General features: G+C 41.0%; 1 protein-coding gene across 4 annotated transcripts in view; it reads left to right on the top strand.

Moving 5' to 3' along the window:
- LOC124872469 (WD repeat-containing protein 7) overlaps positions 1-16,057 on the top strand; it is a 137,015-nt gene that overhangs the window by 19,776 nt on the left and 101,182 nt on the right. For all 4 annotated transcript variants that reach the window (XM_047372518.1, XM_047372517.1, XM_047372516.1 and 1 more), the window contains 7 exons: positions 2,163-2,278; positions 2,388-2,520; positions 3,765-3,985; positions 5,296-5,491; positions 7,961-8,175; positions 14,810-15,043; positions 15,119-15,412. In XM_047372518.1, the coding sequence (XP_047228474.1) occupies positions 2,163-2,278; positions 2,388-2,520; positions 3,765-3,985; positions 5,296-5,491; positions 7,961-8,175; positions 14,810-15,043; positions 15,119-15,412 (1,409 nt within the window). The remainder of the gene's footprint in view (positions 1-2,162; positions 2,279-2,387; positions 2,521-3,764; positions 3,986-5,295; positions 5,492-7,960; positions 8,176-14,809; positions 15,044-15,118; positions 15,413-16,057) is intronic.

Below are 16,057 nucleotides of genomic sequence, written 5' to 3'. Positions count from 1 at the left end.
GTCACCTCTTCTCGTTGTGCAGCGTTTTCTGCCACACTTTTTCCTTCCCACAGACTTCCCACTGAGGTGCCTTGATACAGCACTCTGGGAACAGCCTATTTGTTCAGAAATTTCTTTCTGTGTCTTACCCTCTTGCTTGAGGGTGTCAATAGTGGCCTTCTGGACAGCATTCAGGTCGGCAGTCTTACCCATGATTGGTGTTTTGAGTGATGAACCAGGCTGGGAGTTTTAAAGGCCTCAGGAATCTTTTGCAGGTGTTTAGAGTTAACTTGTTGATTCAGATGATTAGGTTCATAGCTCGTTTAGAGACCCTTTTAATGATATGCTAATTTTGTGAGATAGGAATTTTGGGTTTTCATGAGCTGTATGCCAAAATCATCCGTATTAAGACAATAAAAGACCTGAAATATTTCAGTTAGTGTGCAATGAATCTAAAATATATGAATGTTAAATTTTCATCATGACATTATGGAAAATAATGAACTTTATCACAATATGCTAATATTTTGAGAAGGACCTGTATTATTAGTATTATTAATCAGCCAGCTCAAATTTTAAGAACATTACCATAACAAAGAGTTTTGTGTTAAAGCGAAACCCAGAAAAGCTGGTGAGGCGGGGAGCAGTTCAGGGTAAATCCTGATCACATTTCCATCTCACGGTTCTCAGCGTTCAAAGACCTTTTAATGAGATGGCTGAGAAAGTGTCATGAGTTTTATACAGCTGCACAAAACATTGAGTAACATGTTGCAGCCCCTATCCTGCCTGTTGCTGCACACTGTCAGTCAGCTGCCTGAAAGAAAGAAAAACTATTAGGAAATATTTCTCGCCATGATCAGACAGTCATGGTATGGAGACAGGAAGTGGCACCCATTATTCCTCTAAAGATAATGTTCTTTTTAGAGCTACGAGGAACTCTCCTGCAAATCAGCTGACTGCAGGGTGGCTACGTGAGCAGATACCTTGACCAATTATCCAGCTAATATCAGCTTGATAGACTCCCAGCAAGATGCAAAAAGAGATCAAACTCTGTGGCGAAACCCTCTAAAACACTAATTGTTTTCAGCTTAAGCTTGTGTATTAAAATAATGACCTGTATTAAATGACTTCATCATAGCTGTAATAATCAATATTGTATAATCAGTCTTAAATAAAATTTAATTTAGTTAGGTTATCATTATTTTTGTTATCAGTAGCCTGATACTTTTGACATTAACATAGTATAAAAACCTCAAACAGTTCATACCTAACTGGTGCATGCCTTTATTTTCAGGACGTTAGGTCTTTGTAATGTTCTTATATAAAATGCTGCTTCCAGAGTCCTAAACAACATCAGGGACAAGCATCATTTAACAGGCTGCTGATGGTCCGTAGGGCACTGAGTCGTCCTGGTTTAAACACACGACAGAGTTGCTGGTCAGGTAGAGGCCTCAGGTGATTGGAGGCCCGCTAACTCCCAGAACCAGAACCAAACAAGATGATGGCTCCTCAGCTATGGAACAAACTTCCTGAAAACCTGAGATGTGCAGAACCTGTTGGGTCCTTTAACTCAGGACTGAAAACCCAAACAGTTTACAGCATCTGAGCCGTAAAGGCCAGAGATTATCACTCCATTTCTGTCCTAGCTGTTTTATTTGGTTTTAATTAGCATTGCATATACATTAGCCTAATTAAACAATATAATAAATAAAGATATAATAGAAATAAACATATTAATAAATAGAAATGATTATAAATGATGATATGTTTCTTTATGCTTAAATTAAACTTTTTGTCTTCAATGTGATGTTTTTTTAAGGTTTGTTCATTTATTTCCATATAAACTACTTTAAATGACCTGTTATATGAAAGAGGCATCACTGAACTTGCCTTGGCTTGGTGTTTTTCCTCAGTTTGTAAAATCTCTTCTCCTAAGTGCCATCTGGTGGACAGACGAGGTCACTACTATTAATAATGTAGAACACAAGACCTAAAAGACAGAAAACTATTTAACTATAAAACTGATGTTGAGAAGCTATTGCTAATTGGGTTTTCTCTGTAAACGGCTCATTAAACAGTTTTTAAATGGAGTTTATTCACATCTAAACTGTGGATTTTTTACTGTAATGTTTCATCTTACCAAGCTTCATGATGATTGGTTAAAATTTGGTCTGTGTGTGCAGAGCTGCAGGTATCGTCCACCATCAGCCTGCAGGACGCATTTGATAAGCTGACACCCGTCTCTTCAGGGATCATTGATCAGCTGAGCGTCCTGCCCAACAAAGAGCAACCCATCAAGGTTCACCAAACACTCGTGACACACAGTTAAAAACAAAATGACTTGTAATGTTTTTGTTTTGTTTCTGAGCTGCTGAGTCAGTTCATCTTTGAATTTCACCTATCTTCAGGTCACAGCCAGCGTTTACATCCCATCTCAGGGCCGGTTAGTCTGCGGTAGAGAAGACGGCAGCATCGTCCTCGTTCCCGCCACCCAGACGGCCATCGTCCAGCTGCTGCAGGGGGAGCACATGCTCAGGAGAGGTGAGGAGGTGACGGAGGGGGATGACTAGATTTGTTCTTCTGAAATGTATTATTTTTCTGAGGATTTTAATATTACAGAACATACAATGAAACATGTTTCTGTGTCACTATGATAAAGACGTGCACCGTTTTCCCCAAACTATTCGGTTTAAACGTGGTTGAATTTACGATGCCAGTAATTATCCTGAACCATCACTGAATAGATGCTCCGTTGCTCCAGTCATAGTAACTTTAATCCCTTGGAATCCACCAGGATGTGAACACGTGGTTTGATTGCTTTGACTTTAGTGCCACAGCAGAGACTAAGCATTCCACACCAAAGCAATGCAAGAACTATAGATCATTTTCATTTCATGTAATGTTTATCATCATTAAACATAAAACCAAAGTAACCAAAAAGGTGTCGGTTGAATGGCTGAATTCCCTCATCAGCATTCAGTCATTCAGCCCTGCTGAGGCCTGGTAATGAGACACTCATTAGGTTCAGGTGTGCAGGAGCAGAGATGCATCTATGCATTGCAGGATGGCAACTCTTGAGGACTGGACTGGGTCACCCCTGGTGTAGATTCTCTGTCATGTAGGCCGTGGTGTTTCTGAGTGACCAGGAGTTTTTCCTTTCAGTTAACTTGACTTTAATGTCATTTGAACTCAGTAGGTGCTAAATTTAATGACATTATAAGTGTCAAACAGTCGCTAACACCTAGGATGACACGTTTTAAACACTGTATAGTTTTACAATCAGATGTACCATCATATAAAGGTTTATTTGACATGTTCATTAGACTCCACCAAACTTTTCAAAGGTCACTAATTTAGACCCTTCTGGCTTTCCATATGGCCACTGCTCACTTTGTGCACCCATGTGATGGCTCTGTAAGCTCATTTTTCTTATGTTTACAGCCATTCTTGCTTTGCTTTGGTGTGGAGAGCTTTGGAAACTGTTTATTGGCTTTTTTTCTGTTGTTGCAAATAACAGAAACCAATGAGAACAGATGTGAGTGTAGCAGTATACATGCATTGCTGACACTGGGAGGGTCAGCACATGATGTGAAAAAGCTGCTCAGTCAGCTCAGACGGACTGTGAAACAGAGCATTTCGTTCTATTTTTAAATAGGGCACCTTTTGTTTTTTCCAAACAAACATCTGAACACAAAGACTCGTACACAGGTAGATTTCACATTTTTTTTTATTGTTTCTTGCCTCAGCGTTGATCTGATGTTTGTCTCCATCCATCTGTCCTGCAGGCTGGCCCCCCCACCGAACCCTGCGGGGCCACCGGAACAAGGTGACCTGTGTCCTCTATCCGTACCAGGTGTCTCCCCGTTACGACCAGCGCTCCCTGGTGTCGGGAGGAGTGGACTTCTCCGTCATTGTCTGGGACATTTTCACCGGAGAGATGAAGCACATCTTCTGCGTGCACGGAGGGGAGATCTCTCAGCTGATCGTCCCACCGGAAAACTGCAGCGTAAGACCTGAGATGTGTTAATGTTTCTACTGCCCGCAGGGTCAAGTCTCTGAGTCTTCGTTGAAGGTGCTGGTGGTCACATAGACCAAACTTACACATCCAACTTGTTTATTTTATCCAGTTCTGGAAGAAGAAAATCTTCCTGTAATAAATTAAACACAAGAAGCAAAAAATGTTTGTCAAAAAACACATTTCCTTCAACCCTTTGGAATGAGATGGCTGAAAATGTGTCATGAGTTTTCTACAGCTGCATGGAGCATAGAGTAACATGTTCTAGCCCCTACCCCGCCTGTTGCTGCACACTGTCAGTCAGCTGTCTGAAAGAAAGAAAGAAAAACTCAGCTATTTGGAAATATTTCTTGCTGCAGAGATCAGACAGTCACGGTGTGGAGACAGGAACCCGTCATTCCTTTAAAGATAATGTTATTTTAAGAGCTACAAGGAGCTCTAACTTTGTGTATTAAAATGTATTAGATGACTTCATCATAGCTGTAATAATCAATATTGTATAATCAGTCTTAAATAAAATTTAATTTAGTTAGGTTATCATTATTTTTGTTATCAGTAGCCTGATACTTTTGACATTAACATAGTATAAAAACCTCAAACAGTTCATACCTAACTGGTGCATGCCTTTATTTTCAGGACGTTAGGTCTTTGTAATGTTCTTATATAAAATGCTGCTTCCAGAGTCCTAAACAACATCAGGGACAAGCATCATTTAACAGGCTGCTGATGGTCCGTAGGGCACTGAGTCGTCCTGGTTTAAACACACGACAGAGTTGCTGGTCAGGTAGAGGCCTCAGGTGATTGGAGGCCCGCTGACTCCCAGAACCAGAACCAAACAAGATGATGGCTCCTCAGCTATGGAACAAACTTCCTGAAAACCTGAGATGTGCAGAACCTGTTGGGTCCTTTAACTCAGGACTGAAAACCCAAACAGTTTACAGCATCTGAGCCGTAAAGGCCAGAGATTATCACTCCATTTCTGTCCTAGCTGTTTTATTTGGTTTTAATTAGCATTGCATATACATTAGCCTAATGAAACAATATAATAAATAAAGATATAATAGAAATAAACATATTAATAAATAGAAATTATATACATGATAATTGGTTTCTTTATTTGGAACAAAATAATTGCTGTGAACCACGACCAAACACCTCCAGTTTGGTCTCTCATTGTTCTAGAAATATTGATGTTCATTCACAGGGAACTTGGTCATCCTGCTCCTGTCATCAACCTCAACATGTATTCAGGATCAGTGGGAGCAGTTTGAGCTCAGATCTCTGCTGCTTCCTCTCTGCAGACCCGGGTGCAGCACTGCGTTTGTTCTGTGGCAAGCGACCACTCCGTCGGCCTGCTCAGTCTCCGGGAGAGGAAGTGCATCATGCTGGCGTCCCGACACCTGTTCCCCATCCAGGTCATCAAGTGGCGCCCAGCTGACGACTACCTGGTGGTTGGATGCTCCGACGGCTCCGTCTACGTCTGGCAGATGGATACAGGTGAGATCAGATCATTTCTTGTCCGTCCCGCCCCGGGAGTTGGATCAGATTCTTCTTCATGTGCTGATTAAGCCAGTTTGTTTGAGAGGTTTTCTTAACAAACAGATTCAGTCAAATTTGAGGCAGCAGCCGGTTTTTCTTTTAGATACGTTAAAGGTTAAGAATGCTTCTGAATGTTCAGAATCAAACTTTCCACAGACACATAAAGTTACACTTAACTGTGTCTCAGGAAACGTATTGTTCATCAGAAACGTCTATAGCAAATATGATCATATTCCACTTCCTGGATTATTGCTGTATTCTGTTAGAATCTTACTTTATTATAAATAATCTGTTGTTAAAGGGTGAAATTCAGATTTCTTGCTCTGCTGTTTCCATTATAGTAAAAAAAAATCTGTTCTATTCATATTATTTTGCTGATAATTCACCAGTCGGCATTAATTAAACAGCTTATTAACTGGATCCTGTCATCGTTTTAACTGACAGGAATAACTTTTTTATGTTAATGTTTTTGCCTGTAGGCTCTGTCTCAGTTTTCCACATCAAAGCCACTGAGCCATATTATTTTTTGCCCCCATCATCACACCTCCACCACTGTGCCAAACGGCTGGTACGAGATGTTTTATTAAGTGTATATAAAATCCATCAGAGCTGATTAATCCCATGTCTGTAAATGCACCAGCCAGCAGCATATTTTCTGTTCTGAGTTTAGTAAAAAATCACATTTTATTAGAAGCTCCTATTTGATTCTGTTATCTTTCAACGAACCGGAATTTACACAGCTATCTTCCGAGTTGACAGGAACCAGCAGGTCCAAACCCAAAGGGAGCCACCTACTAGATTAAAACTGTAATCGTTGCTTCTCTGCAGTTTTGCAGCAAAATTTCCTTTTCAGGTTGAAGCTTTTTAGGAAAGTAATTAACACGAAAGTTTGAAATAATGTTTCTTTATGATCTTGAGCTTCTCTTGTTGAAAACTTTCATCACGCTTTATTTTTATTTTTAAAGGGTTTTCTTGTGTGAAAGCAAACAGTTTATCTCTGATCTTTTGAAATTAGCTGTCATGAACTGATTAGTAATTTATCTCAACATGTTTATTAGATGTTTAACTATTTAATCAAACCAGCTTTTAGATCTGGGATCAGTGTCAAGTGGAGCTAAATTTGTAGCACCATGTGATACTTTGAGTTTGATTATTGTGTTTAGGTGTTTTTCTAATATATTATGAATCATCCCCCTCAATATAGTTAACGCTTCTCACTGGAAGAAACATGTTAAATTCAGATGTGGGGTCTAAGTCCAGGGTGGAGCATCAGCACTGCTGCCGAGCTCTTAGGAGACTATTAACAGGCTGCAGAAACAGGTTTATACATGTAGGCCTGGCTGCACTGAGGTAACATCTGCCTGATGAGCTCTGTGTGCTGCTGCACTGCTGGAGGAGTGCAGGTTAGCTAAGTGTGAAATTAAAGGAGGTGCGGAAGTGCTCAGGCGTTGAGACAGGTAACAGGGCCGCAGTTGATTGGTCTTTCATCACATACTCACACAAACACTCACTGGCTCGATACCTGACTGACTGCAGATCCCGAATACTCTGTCTGCTGTAATGATGTCTCCATAAACATCTCTCTGCATGCACCGGAGAGCTGAGGAGGGAAAATACAATCTGTGACCCGAATTACATCCAGGCCTGTTGAGCTGTTTAAAGATCCGATCCGTTTGTTTTCACTCATTTCCAGTCTCTAGCTTTTGTAAAGCTTTGACCTGCTAATACCGATTTTAGTTGATTTAGATTTTTCTTCATGAGCTTTAACATTAAAATATATAAGCACATTGAAAATATTTTCTTCTAGTCGTCCTGCCGTGAGCGATCATTAATTATTTATTTTTGGAGCAGAGGTGAAATCACTATTTTTACAAACAAAGCCAGAATGGTAACAGAGCTGACATTTTAATCTGTCCTCAGCATCTTTTATTGCTAATTGACGTGGTTAACATGCTAAATGATCACCTCTGAGATTTCCAAAGGCTACCAACATTTCCAAATCCATCATGGTCCACAACACACAGAGGCTGAAAGCTTAGAAAGATCAAACTGGGTGCATTTGCTGTTCTCTGTTCAGCCTTATTGTTGTCTGCTGAAGTCTTGCTCTCTCTCACTCTCTCGCAGCCTGAATGAACCACAGACATGTCTCGAGATGCTGTAGAAATGTTTCTTTGGAAAACACAGAGGAGTGCTGTTGTCACAGTGACCTGGTAGTGCTTAGTATGGTGCATTCACTGACTGAAAAACACTTTGGAGTTTCCAACAGATCAGGCACCAGTAAGGCCCTGCAGATTCTGGTCAACTAATGTCCCGGTGCTACTGTGCGAAAGTCTTAAGTCTCATTCATTTTCTTATTTGTTTTTAAGCAGCTAAACCGTCCTATACGTTTTTCAGAGTTTATTTACCTCCCTGTATTTGTGGTTTCAGGAGCTCTGGATCGCTGTGTGATGGGAATCACGGCTGTGGAGATCCTGAACGCCTGCGATGAGCTCGCTCCTGCCACTGTCGACGCTGTGAGTCACTCTGCAGTGAACCTAAAGCAAGCCATGACCCGCCGCAGCCTGGCTGCGCTCAAGAACATGGCCCAGCACAAACTGCAGACCCTGGCCACCAACCTGCTGGCTGCAGACAACGCTGACAAGGTAACAACACCCGATGGTGGTCACCAAACCAGAACTCTTATTAATTAATTTAGGACCTGGGAAGGGTTTTTGAGGTTCTGATTTCTCTGTGTGAACCACTGAGAATAGACACACACTTGCTGAGTCACTCAGTAAAACACACACAGAGTGGGCATCCTGATCAGATATGTGTTGAAGTCTGAGACCAATTAAAAAGCTTCGGCAGACAAAGGAAAGGTCAGTGGAGGAGCCTCTCTGTGAGGCTGAGTCCTGGTTCCTCCCAGAGAAAAGCCTCCCTGAATGTCAGCATGAAGAAATAAATATGAGACCAGGTCCACCAGAACCAACTCGTCTCATTAGGACTGATGTCTGATTTATTACTGACATCAAGCTTTTACACAGAGACCAGTGTGAGGTCCATCTGATGCTACATTTCAGATCACTGAGTATAAGCTCTTCCTTCATCTCTTACTGTTATTAAATAAAATCAGATGTGAACAAAAAGCTGCTAATGACTAAACTTTTTCTGTAGAGAAAGACACGGGAAGTGTTTTTCCTCCTAAATAACTCATCAGGAGCAGGCAGTAAATTTCCATAAACCGATGTTTTTATGACCTGTTTACTTCAGTTTTAGGTTGACATTTTAGAAAGTTCAGACATTTCTTCCATGGAGCTGGAGGTCACGCTCTGATCCTGTGCTGAGGCGAGGCAGATAATAAGCCCATATGGAACAGATCAACAGGCACATCAGAGTATAAAAGCTGTAGCTGTAGATCTCAGGACCATAGTTGAGGGTTGGAGCCTCGATGGAACAGTAAGCTCAGAGCTTCACGTTTCAGTTCAGCTTCTTCTTTACCTCCACAAAAAGGAGTAACAGTTTCCTGTTCAGATGAAGCCCTGATCTGTCTGTCCTTCATGCAGTCTGTCAGAAACAAGACACCAGGTTCCTTGACTCCATTTGAGGCAGAGAATCACAGTCTTCTATATTTCCTTTTCTGGACTTCATCACAATATTTGAGATGTTCTGGTTCTGCTTCAGCAGGGTTTCACAGCTTTGAGACCAGTTTTTCTAAGCCAGATAAAGAAACTGCAGACAGTGTTTAGACGATACAGATCAGGGCGTTTTTCACTCGTCTCTTCAGGGTTTTCAGCTGTTTTTAGCTCAGCCTCTCTGAGGATCAGAAGTTCTTCCGTCAAACTCGGATGATCTGATCCGTCCTGGCAGAGAACTCCACCCACACGGGGGATCCCAGAGCGGAAAACAAACGATGTGAATTATTTAGTGTTTGAAGAGCGTTTATTTCAGCTGTTGCTGCTGTTTGACTTTTACTGGTTCCCCCAGGAAGATGCAGTTTTTCTCCTCTGCTTCACCTGCCATTATCACAGCTCTATTCCCCTAAAACACACAAACACCTACAATCCTTTCTCCTCTGTCCTCCTCCATTAGACGCTCATAACTGTTTTCCTCATTTTGCCCTGCCTGCTCCGGCATCATTTCTTCCTCATATTAACTCAAAACCACCCATAATCCTCTGTGTCTGTGTGTTTCTTCCCCCGCAGTGAGTAATGAAGGATAATGACCGTAAAATGTCAGGCTATAAACTCAAAACTATTTCTGCCTGCTGAGGTTTGATTTCTGCTCCCATCACGGTGCGTTTGAGGAGCTTTAACTGTGACTTTCAGTGTGTCCTCTGCTGTTTTCTACTTAACGAGTTTGTGTCACGAGGCAAAAAATGAAGTAAGAGGCAGATTGATAGAGTCCGGAGACTACTGGCCCCCTGCCACAAGAAATATGTTATTGCTTATTCCATATTTAACACTTATCATATATTCAGGGTTTCTACACACTCTTAAAAAGTCTGGAAATTTCTGGAATTAAATTGTATCATTTTTCAGGGTTCTCCATAATGTTCTTCATTTTATGAAGAATCCTTCTTTCCACAATGATCTCCAGAGGTTCCAGAGGAGTCCCCAGAACAGAACCAGCCTTCTTTATCAGCTTGTTGAGCTTTTTTAAGTCCCTGGTTCTGATGCTGCTTCCCCAGCAGATGATGGAGAAGAGATCCCACTTTCCACAACAGACTTATAGAAGATATGCAGCATCTTGCTGCAAACACCAAAGAACCTAAGCTTCCTCAAGAAGTACAGTCTGCTCTGTCCCTTCTTGTAGATGGCTTCACAGTTGCATCTCCACTCTAGTCTGTTGTCCAGGTGAACACCGAGGTATTTATACTCCTCCACCACCTCCACTTCTTCTCCCATGATAGAAATAGTGTTTGACTTATTCTTGTTTCTCTTAAAATCTACAATCATCTCCTTTGTTTTATTCACGTTCAAAATGAGATGATTGTTTCCACACCATGCCACAAAGCGGTCCACCACCTTCCTGTACTCAGCTTCTTCTCCATCTCTGATCCACCCCACGACTGCAGAATCATCCGAGTATTTCTGCAGATGACAGGAGTCTGTCTTGTACTGGAAGTCTGAGGTGTACAGAGTGAAAAGGAATGGTGAGAGTACCGTCCCCTGTGGTGCTCCTGTGCTGCTGACTACCTGGTTAGACTCACAACCCTTCAGTCTCACAAACTGTGGTCTGTTTGTCAGGTAGTCTTTGATCCAGGAGATTGTTGAGGCCTCCACCTGAGTCTTCTGGAGTTTCTGACAAAGCAAATCAGGTTGGATTGTATTAAATGTTCTGGAGAAATCAAAGAACATGATCCTCACAGAGCTACTGGCTTTGTCCAGATGACAGTGGGTTTGTTGAAGCAGGTGTATGATGGCATCTTCAACTCCAACTCCACAGCGATAAGTAAACTGAAGGGGGTCCTGATGGTTTACTGTTTGCAAACAGGAGTCACTCTAAGATCTTCATGATGTGAGATGTTAGGGCAACAGGTCTATAGTCATTGAGGACTGATGGGTGAGTTTTCTTTGGTACCGGAACCTTCTTCTGGGCCAGGCTAAGGTTGAAGAGGTGCTGCAGAATCCCACAGAGCTGCTCTGCACAGACCTTCAGGACTCTAGGGCTGAGAGCATCTTGTTCCGGTTCACTCGCTCCAGTTACCTTCATTACAGTAAGATCACTTAGTTGAACATAAACATGTGTGGTATCCCCGGAAATGTTACAATCTTTGGTAAAAGCTTTTATAAACAATTCAAACCATAAATAGTTCAATCCCAAAGTAAACAAACTCCACGGCTTCTACACACAACCAGCATGCCTGCTGAAAGCAGCGATCTTACAGATTCCAAAAATATAAGTTTGGTCAAAATCCATGCAGGATTTACCCAACCAGCAGCAAAGGAAGACCAGAATTCCCACTCGCATTTGAAGAACATCATTTCTGACATAGTGATTATTTAAACAGAGATAGTTATTTCTGAGAAAAACTATCTTAGATTTGGACGATTTATTTAAATCTTCATGAAAACCCCTTTGGGCTTAAGAGGTTCATATTTCGACATAGTCATCTTTCTTCATCTATTATGTGAAGTGCACCAGTCCCTCCTGCAGCAAAACGTCCCATACAATACATTTAGGATGTATCTGTAATGACAGTTTAGGGAAACTGATAATATTGTTAATCATGATGAATTTGTACACAATAATCATGATATAATATGTTCATGTCCTTACATCTCTTGAAGTGGAGTGTTTGAAGTGTTGCCTTTAAATAAATATCCAGGTGTGTCTTCAGTTTACTCAGATTCTGCAAATTAACCTATCAGACGTTTACAAAGCTATGACATCATCATCTGGGCATTCCCAAATTGTTTAAAAGAGCAGTTACCTTAGTGTGTGTAAACGTCTGATGTTAAAGAAAGTAATAAAATAATGATCTCTTATTATTCTGGTAATTAGCAAATAGAAATAATTAATCCTAAATGACCTGAAACAGTTGGAAGAGTTAGTCCAGGGAGGTTTATCAGAAATCTGAATATTTTTACCTTTTACTCTTATTTTTATTAAATAAATAATCTTTCATCACTTTCGTGCTTTTGTGCGTCTTGAGAATCATTGAAATGTCTGCATTATATTAATGGGGAATTTTATGCTTTGAAATGTGGTCCAGAAATGGAACAAGAACCGGGCTTATCTCGCCCTGGAAAAATACTGAAGACATGAAGGAACCCAGCTGGTTCTGGTTCTGGTTCTGGTTCTCTGATGAACATATTAGACTGATTTAATGTTACCTACTGTTGGAATGGTGCCTGAAAAAAGGAGGCTGCAGCCCCACAGCCAGCTGATCAAAGGGAGTTTTATTTCTTTCAAGTTTAAACAAGAGTGGAAACGGGCCAGACAGCAGGAGCTTGTTTTTGTGGAGTCTCCGCTGAGCATGCTCCTGATCGCTCGGTGTGTGTGTGTGTGTGTGTGTGTGTGTGTGTGTGTGTGTGTGTGTGTGTGTGCATGCCGTTTGCCTGAAGGGCCCTGCAGGACGATGACCTTTAGATCTTCTTCCCGCAAGCTAGAATAAGTCAGCTTCTTCTTAAAGTCTGAGAGCACAAGTCCAGCTACTTCCACTTTTTAAATTTGTTTTAAACTCAGTTGAGAAGTTTTGTTCCAAATAAAACTAATTTTAAAAAGTGAATTCAGCTGTTTGTGTGGAACATGTTATCAATGTTTTTCTTTCCAAAGTTGGACTTCTTTAGGAGAAAGACTTATTTCTGAAACAGACGTGACCTCCAACCTGTATCGTAAATGTACTGCAATCCTGCAGATCAAACTTATATTTTATCAAAGTTTTTTCAGATTTCATCGCTGTAATTTGCCTTAGTGCCATTGTTGGTCTGGAAGTTGTTCATTTTTTAAAATTTATTTCATATTTCAGAACTTTTTTAACTTTCAGATTATTTCAGAAACAGCAGTGGTTTAAATGTTTCTGTGGTCTGACCCTCCAGAAAACCTGCAGGATGCTTTTACCTTTCTGTGCATGGAGGTGAAATGTGGTGTTTTGCCTTTAGATGGCACTGTTTCTCCACCAGAGTTCATCTCTGACAATAAGACTGAGGCACAAATATGTTGTTTGTAAAAGCAGGACAATATTCCTAATGTGAGTGAATCTGAAAGGTCATCCATGTGTTTTTGTTACACGTAGACTTCAATTTGCTGTGATCATGGGAAAGGTTTTTACTGTGATTTATCAGGACAATCCAAGAAATACTGCAGCAGAAACCAAACATACCTGTGAGTTTACCAGCTTGCAGAGCTGTTTAAAATAACTAACTGCTAATTTTTCACCTTGATTTACACCCAACCAACCAACCAATATAACATCCAGGATGTTACTCTGGGAGATCCTGAAGCTGTGCTGTCTCATTATCACTTCCAGGTCAATGTATTACTGAGTGACCAAAGCAGTGCATCAAACTAAAGGGTCACGTCAGCAACCAAAGTTCAAATATTCATTGTTTTGTCAGAATATTTTGCAGATCCTTCAGTTGGTAAATGCAGATGTTGTTGTTGTTTTGCGCCTTAAAAGTCGACATGCAGAAAATGTATGTGCTCATCTGAAAAATGAGTCCTGACTGTACCAGAGTTGAATAGAAAACATCTCTCTCAACACATATCAGGTGATACATTTATTCTTCTGTATATATTGTCTCAAATAAGTTTTAGGTTTTGTCTCCTGTTTTCTTTCCTAAAATATTCAGCCTCTCATGTGAGTTCACTCATTTATTGAGAAAAAAGCTAAATGATAACAACGAAATTAACTTTAATAATATTAAAATTATAATAAGGTGTCTTATTTATCTAGAGAAAGAGGGAGATACTCTTTCTCCAGAGTTCTGGAGTTTCTCTTCAGCTCAATCCCCAGGTTTACTAGGGGATATAGGTCTGTGGATCGAGATGGTTCTAGAAGAAGGTTGACTTTGTTTCTGCTGAACCATTTTGTGTTGATGTGTCCAGATGTTTTAGATCATTATCTTGCTGAAGGACTGAACCTACGTTCTGATCTCTGCCAGAAGCCACCAGATTTCTGTTTGAAACCACCAGGTGTTTCACAGAGCTCATGATGACCAACAGAGAACCCAGATCCCTGAGCATCACAGATCCTGCACTGTACCTAACAGTCGAACATGAGGCGCCTTTTCACGTGTTCAACCAGCAGACCCACCTGGAGTGTTTGTTGCTGGAAACTCAGTCTTATCTGACCAAAGCTGACAGCTCCAGATAAAGTCCCAGTCGAATGAGGCAAACTCCACATGATGATGTTAGTGGTGGTAGGACAGAGAAAGCTTTTTCCTGACACCTCTCCCAAACGACCTGTTGGTATTTAGATAAGGTCTGGAGCCCACTTTATGCTGCAGTTCTCCAACAGTGAGCTTTGAGGATTAATATGATCCTGTCTCTCTGTGGGTTGAGCTATGGACAGCCTTGCCTGTCGTAGGTCCAGGTTTTTTAAACCCCTTATTATTGCTCGGCCTGCAGATATGGACACAATTAGGTCAGGAGGTTTCCTGACTTATGAAGATTGGCACACATCTGCCTCACTTGTCTTTCCCATTTTGCACAGTGGTTAAGAGACATAGGCTTCTGTGTCATATCATATTTGGACCACAAGGAACCAGGAAGTAATAGATTACTAATTAAAACCTCCTTTAAACTTTGAAATAAATAAATCCTAAAAGTTTATCTTCTTCCCTTCTCCTTTAGGGTAATTTGCCCAAATACTCCCACAATGCACTGGTGGTCCAGGCAATGAAGACCAACCTGACTGACCCCGACATGCACGTGCTCTTCTTTGACGTGGAGGCGCTAATCATCCAGCTTCTGACAGAGGAAGCCCAGAGGCCGAACCCGACCCTGGTGTCTCCTGAGACCCTGCAGAAGAGCCAGGCGGGGGCTGACAAAGGGGGCTCTTTCCTGGCCAATAAAATCTTCAAACAGGTCCAAAGACATCCTGTTGGTGTTTAAAACAAAGTTCCTAATGTCCACCTGTTAACAAACCTCTGTTTAAACCAGGTGAAAGAGACCATGAAGGAGACAATCAAGGAGCACCTGCTGGATGAAGACGAGGAGGAGGAGGAGGAAATGAGGAGACGCGAGGAGAAGTCCAAGTCTCTGAGTCTTCTGGAGTACAACCTGACCATGGACACGGCTAAGCTTTTCATGTCTTGTCTGCACGCCTGGGGCCTCAACGAGCAGCTGGACGGCATCTGCCTGGAGCGACTGGGCATGCTCAGACCGCACTGTCCTATCTCCTTCGGCTTGATCTCCAGAGGAGGCCACATGTCACTCATGCTGCCCACCTTCAAGGTAACCCAACGTCAGCACATTCTGAGGAAAACCTCATACAGACTGACAGAAAACCCCAATCTGGAGTCTCCTCAGGGTTCCTTCACAGTCTAGAAAGGTCTGCAAAAGTATAGAAGTTCATTGTAGTGGTTTTCAGGTCTGCATGGAAGACCTTCACTGCTTAATCATCTAAATGAACCATATGTGAATCTGTTTCTGTCCATCCATCCTTTCCATCCTTTCTTTCTTTCTTTCTTTCATTCTTTCATTCTTTCTTTCATTCTTTCATTCTTTCTTTCTTTCTTTCATTCTTTCTTTCTTTCTTTCATTCTTTCATTCTTTCTTTCTTTCATTCTTTCTTTCATTCTTTCTTTCTTTCATTCTTTCTTTCTTTCATTCATTCTTTCTTTCTTTCTTTCATTCTTTCTTTCATTCTTTCATTCATTCTTTCATTCTTTCTTTCTTTCATTCTTTCATTCTTTCTTTCTTTCTTTCATTCTTTCTTTCATTCTTTCCATCCTTTCTTTCTTTCTTTCTTTCTTTCTTTCTTTCTTTCCATCCTTTCATTCTTTCATTCTTTCTTTCATTCTTTCCATCCTTTCATTCTTTCATTCTTTCTTTCTTTCTTTCTTTCATTCTTTCATTCATTCTTTCTTTCATTCTTTC

The sequence above is a fragment of the Girardinichthys multiradiatus genome, chromosome 8 (genome assembly GCF_021462225.1).
Source record: "Girardinichthys multiradiatus isolate DD_20200921_A chromosome 8, DD_fGirMul_XY1, whole genome shotgun sequence".
In the NCBI taxonomy this organism is placed as follows: Eukaryota; Metazoa; Chordata; class Actinopteri; order Cyprinodontiformes; family Goodeidae; genus Girardinichthys; species Girardinichthys multiradiatus.
This window is presented reverse-complemented; position numbering and strand designations above follow the sequence as displayed.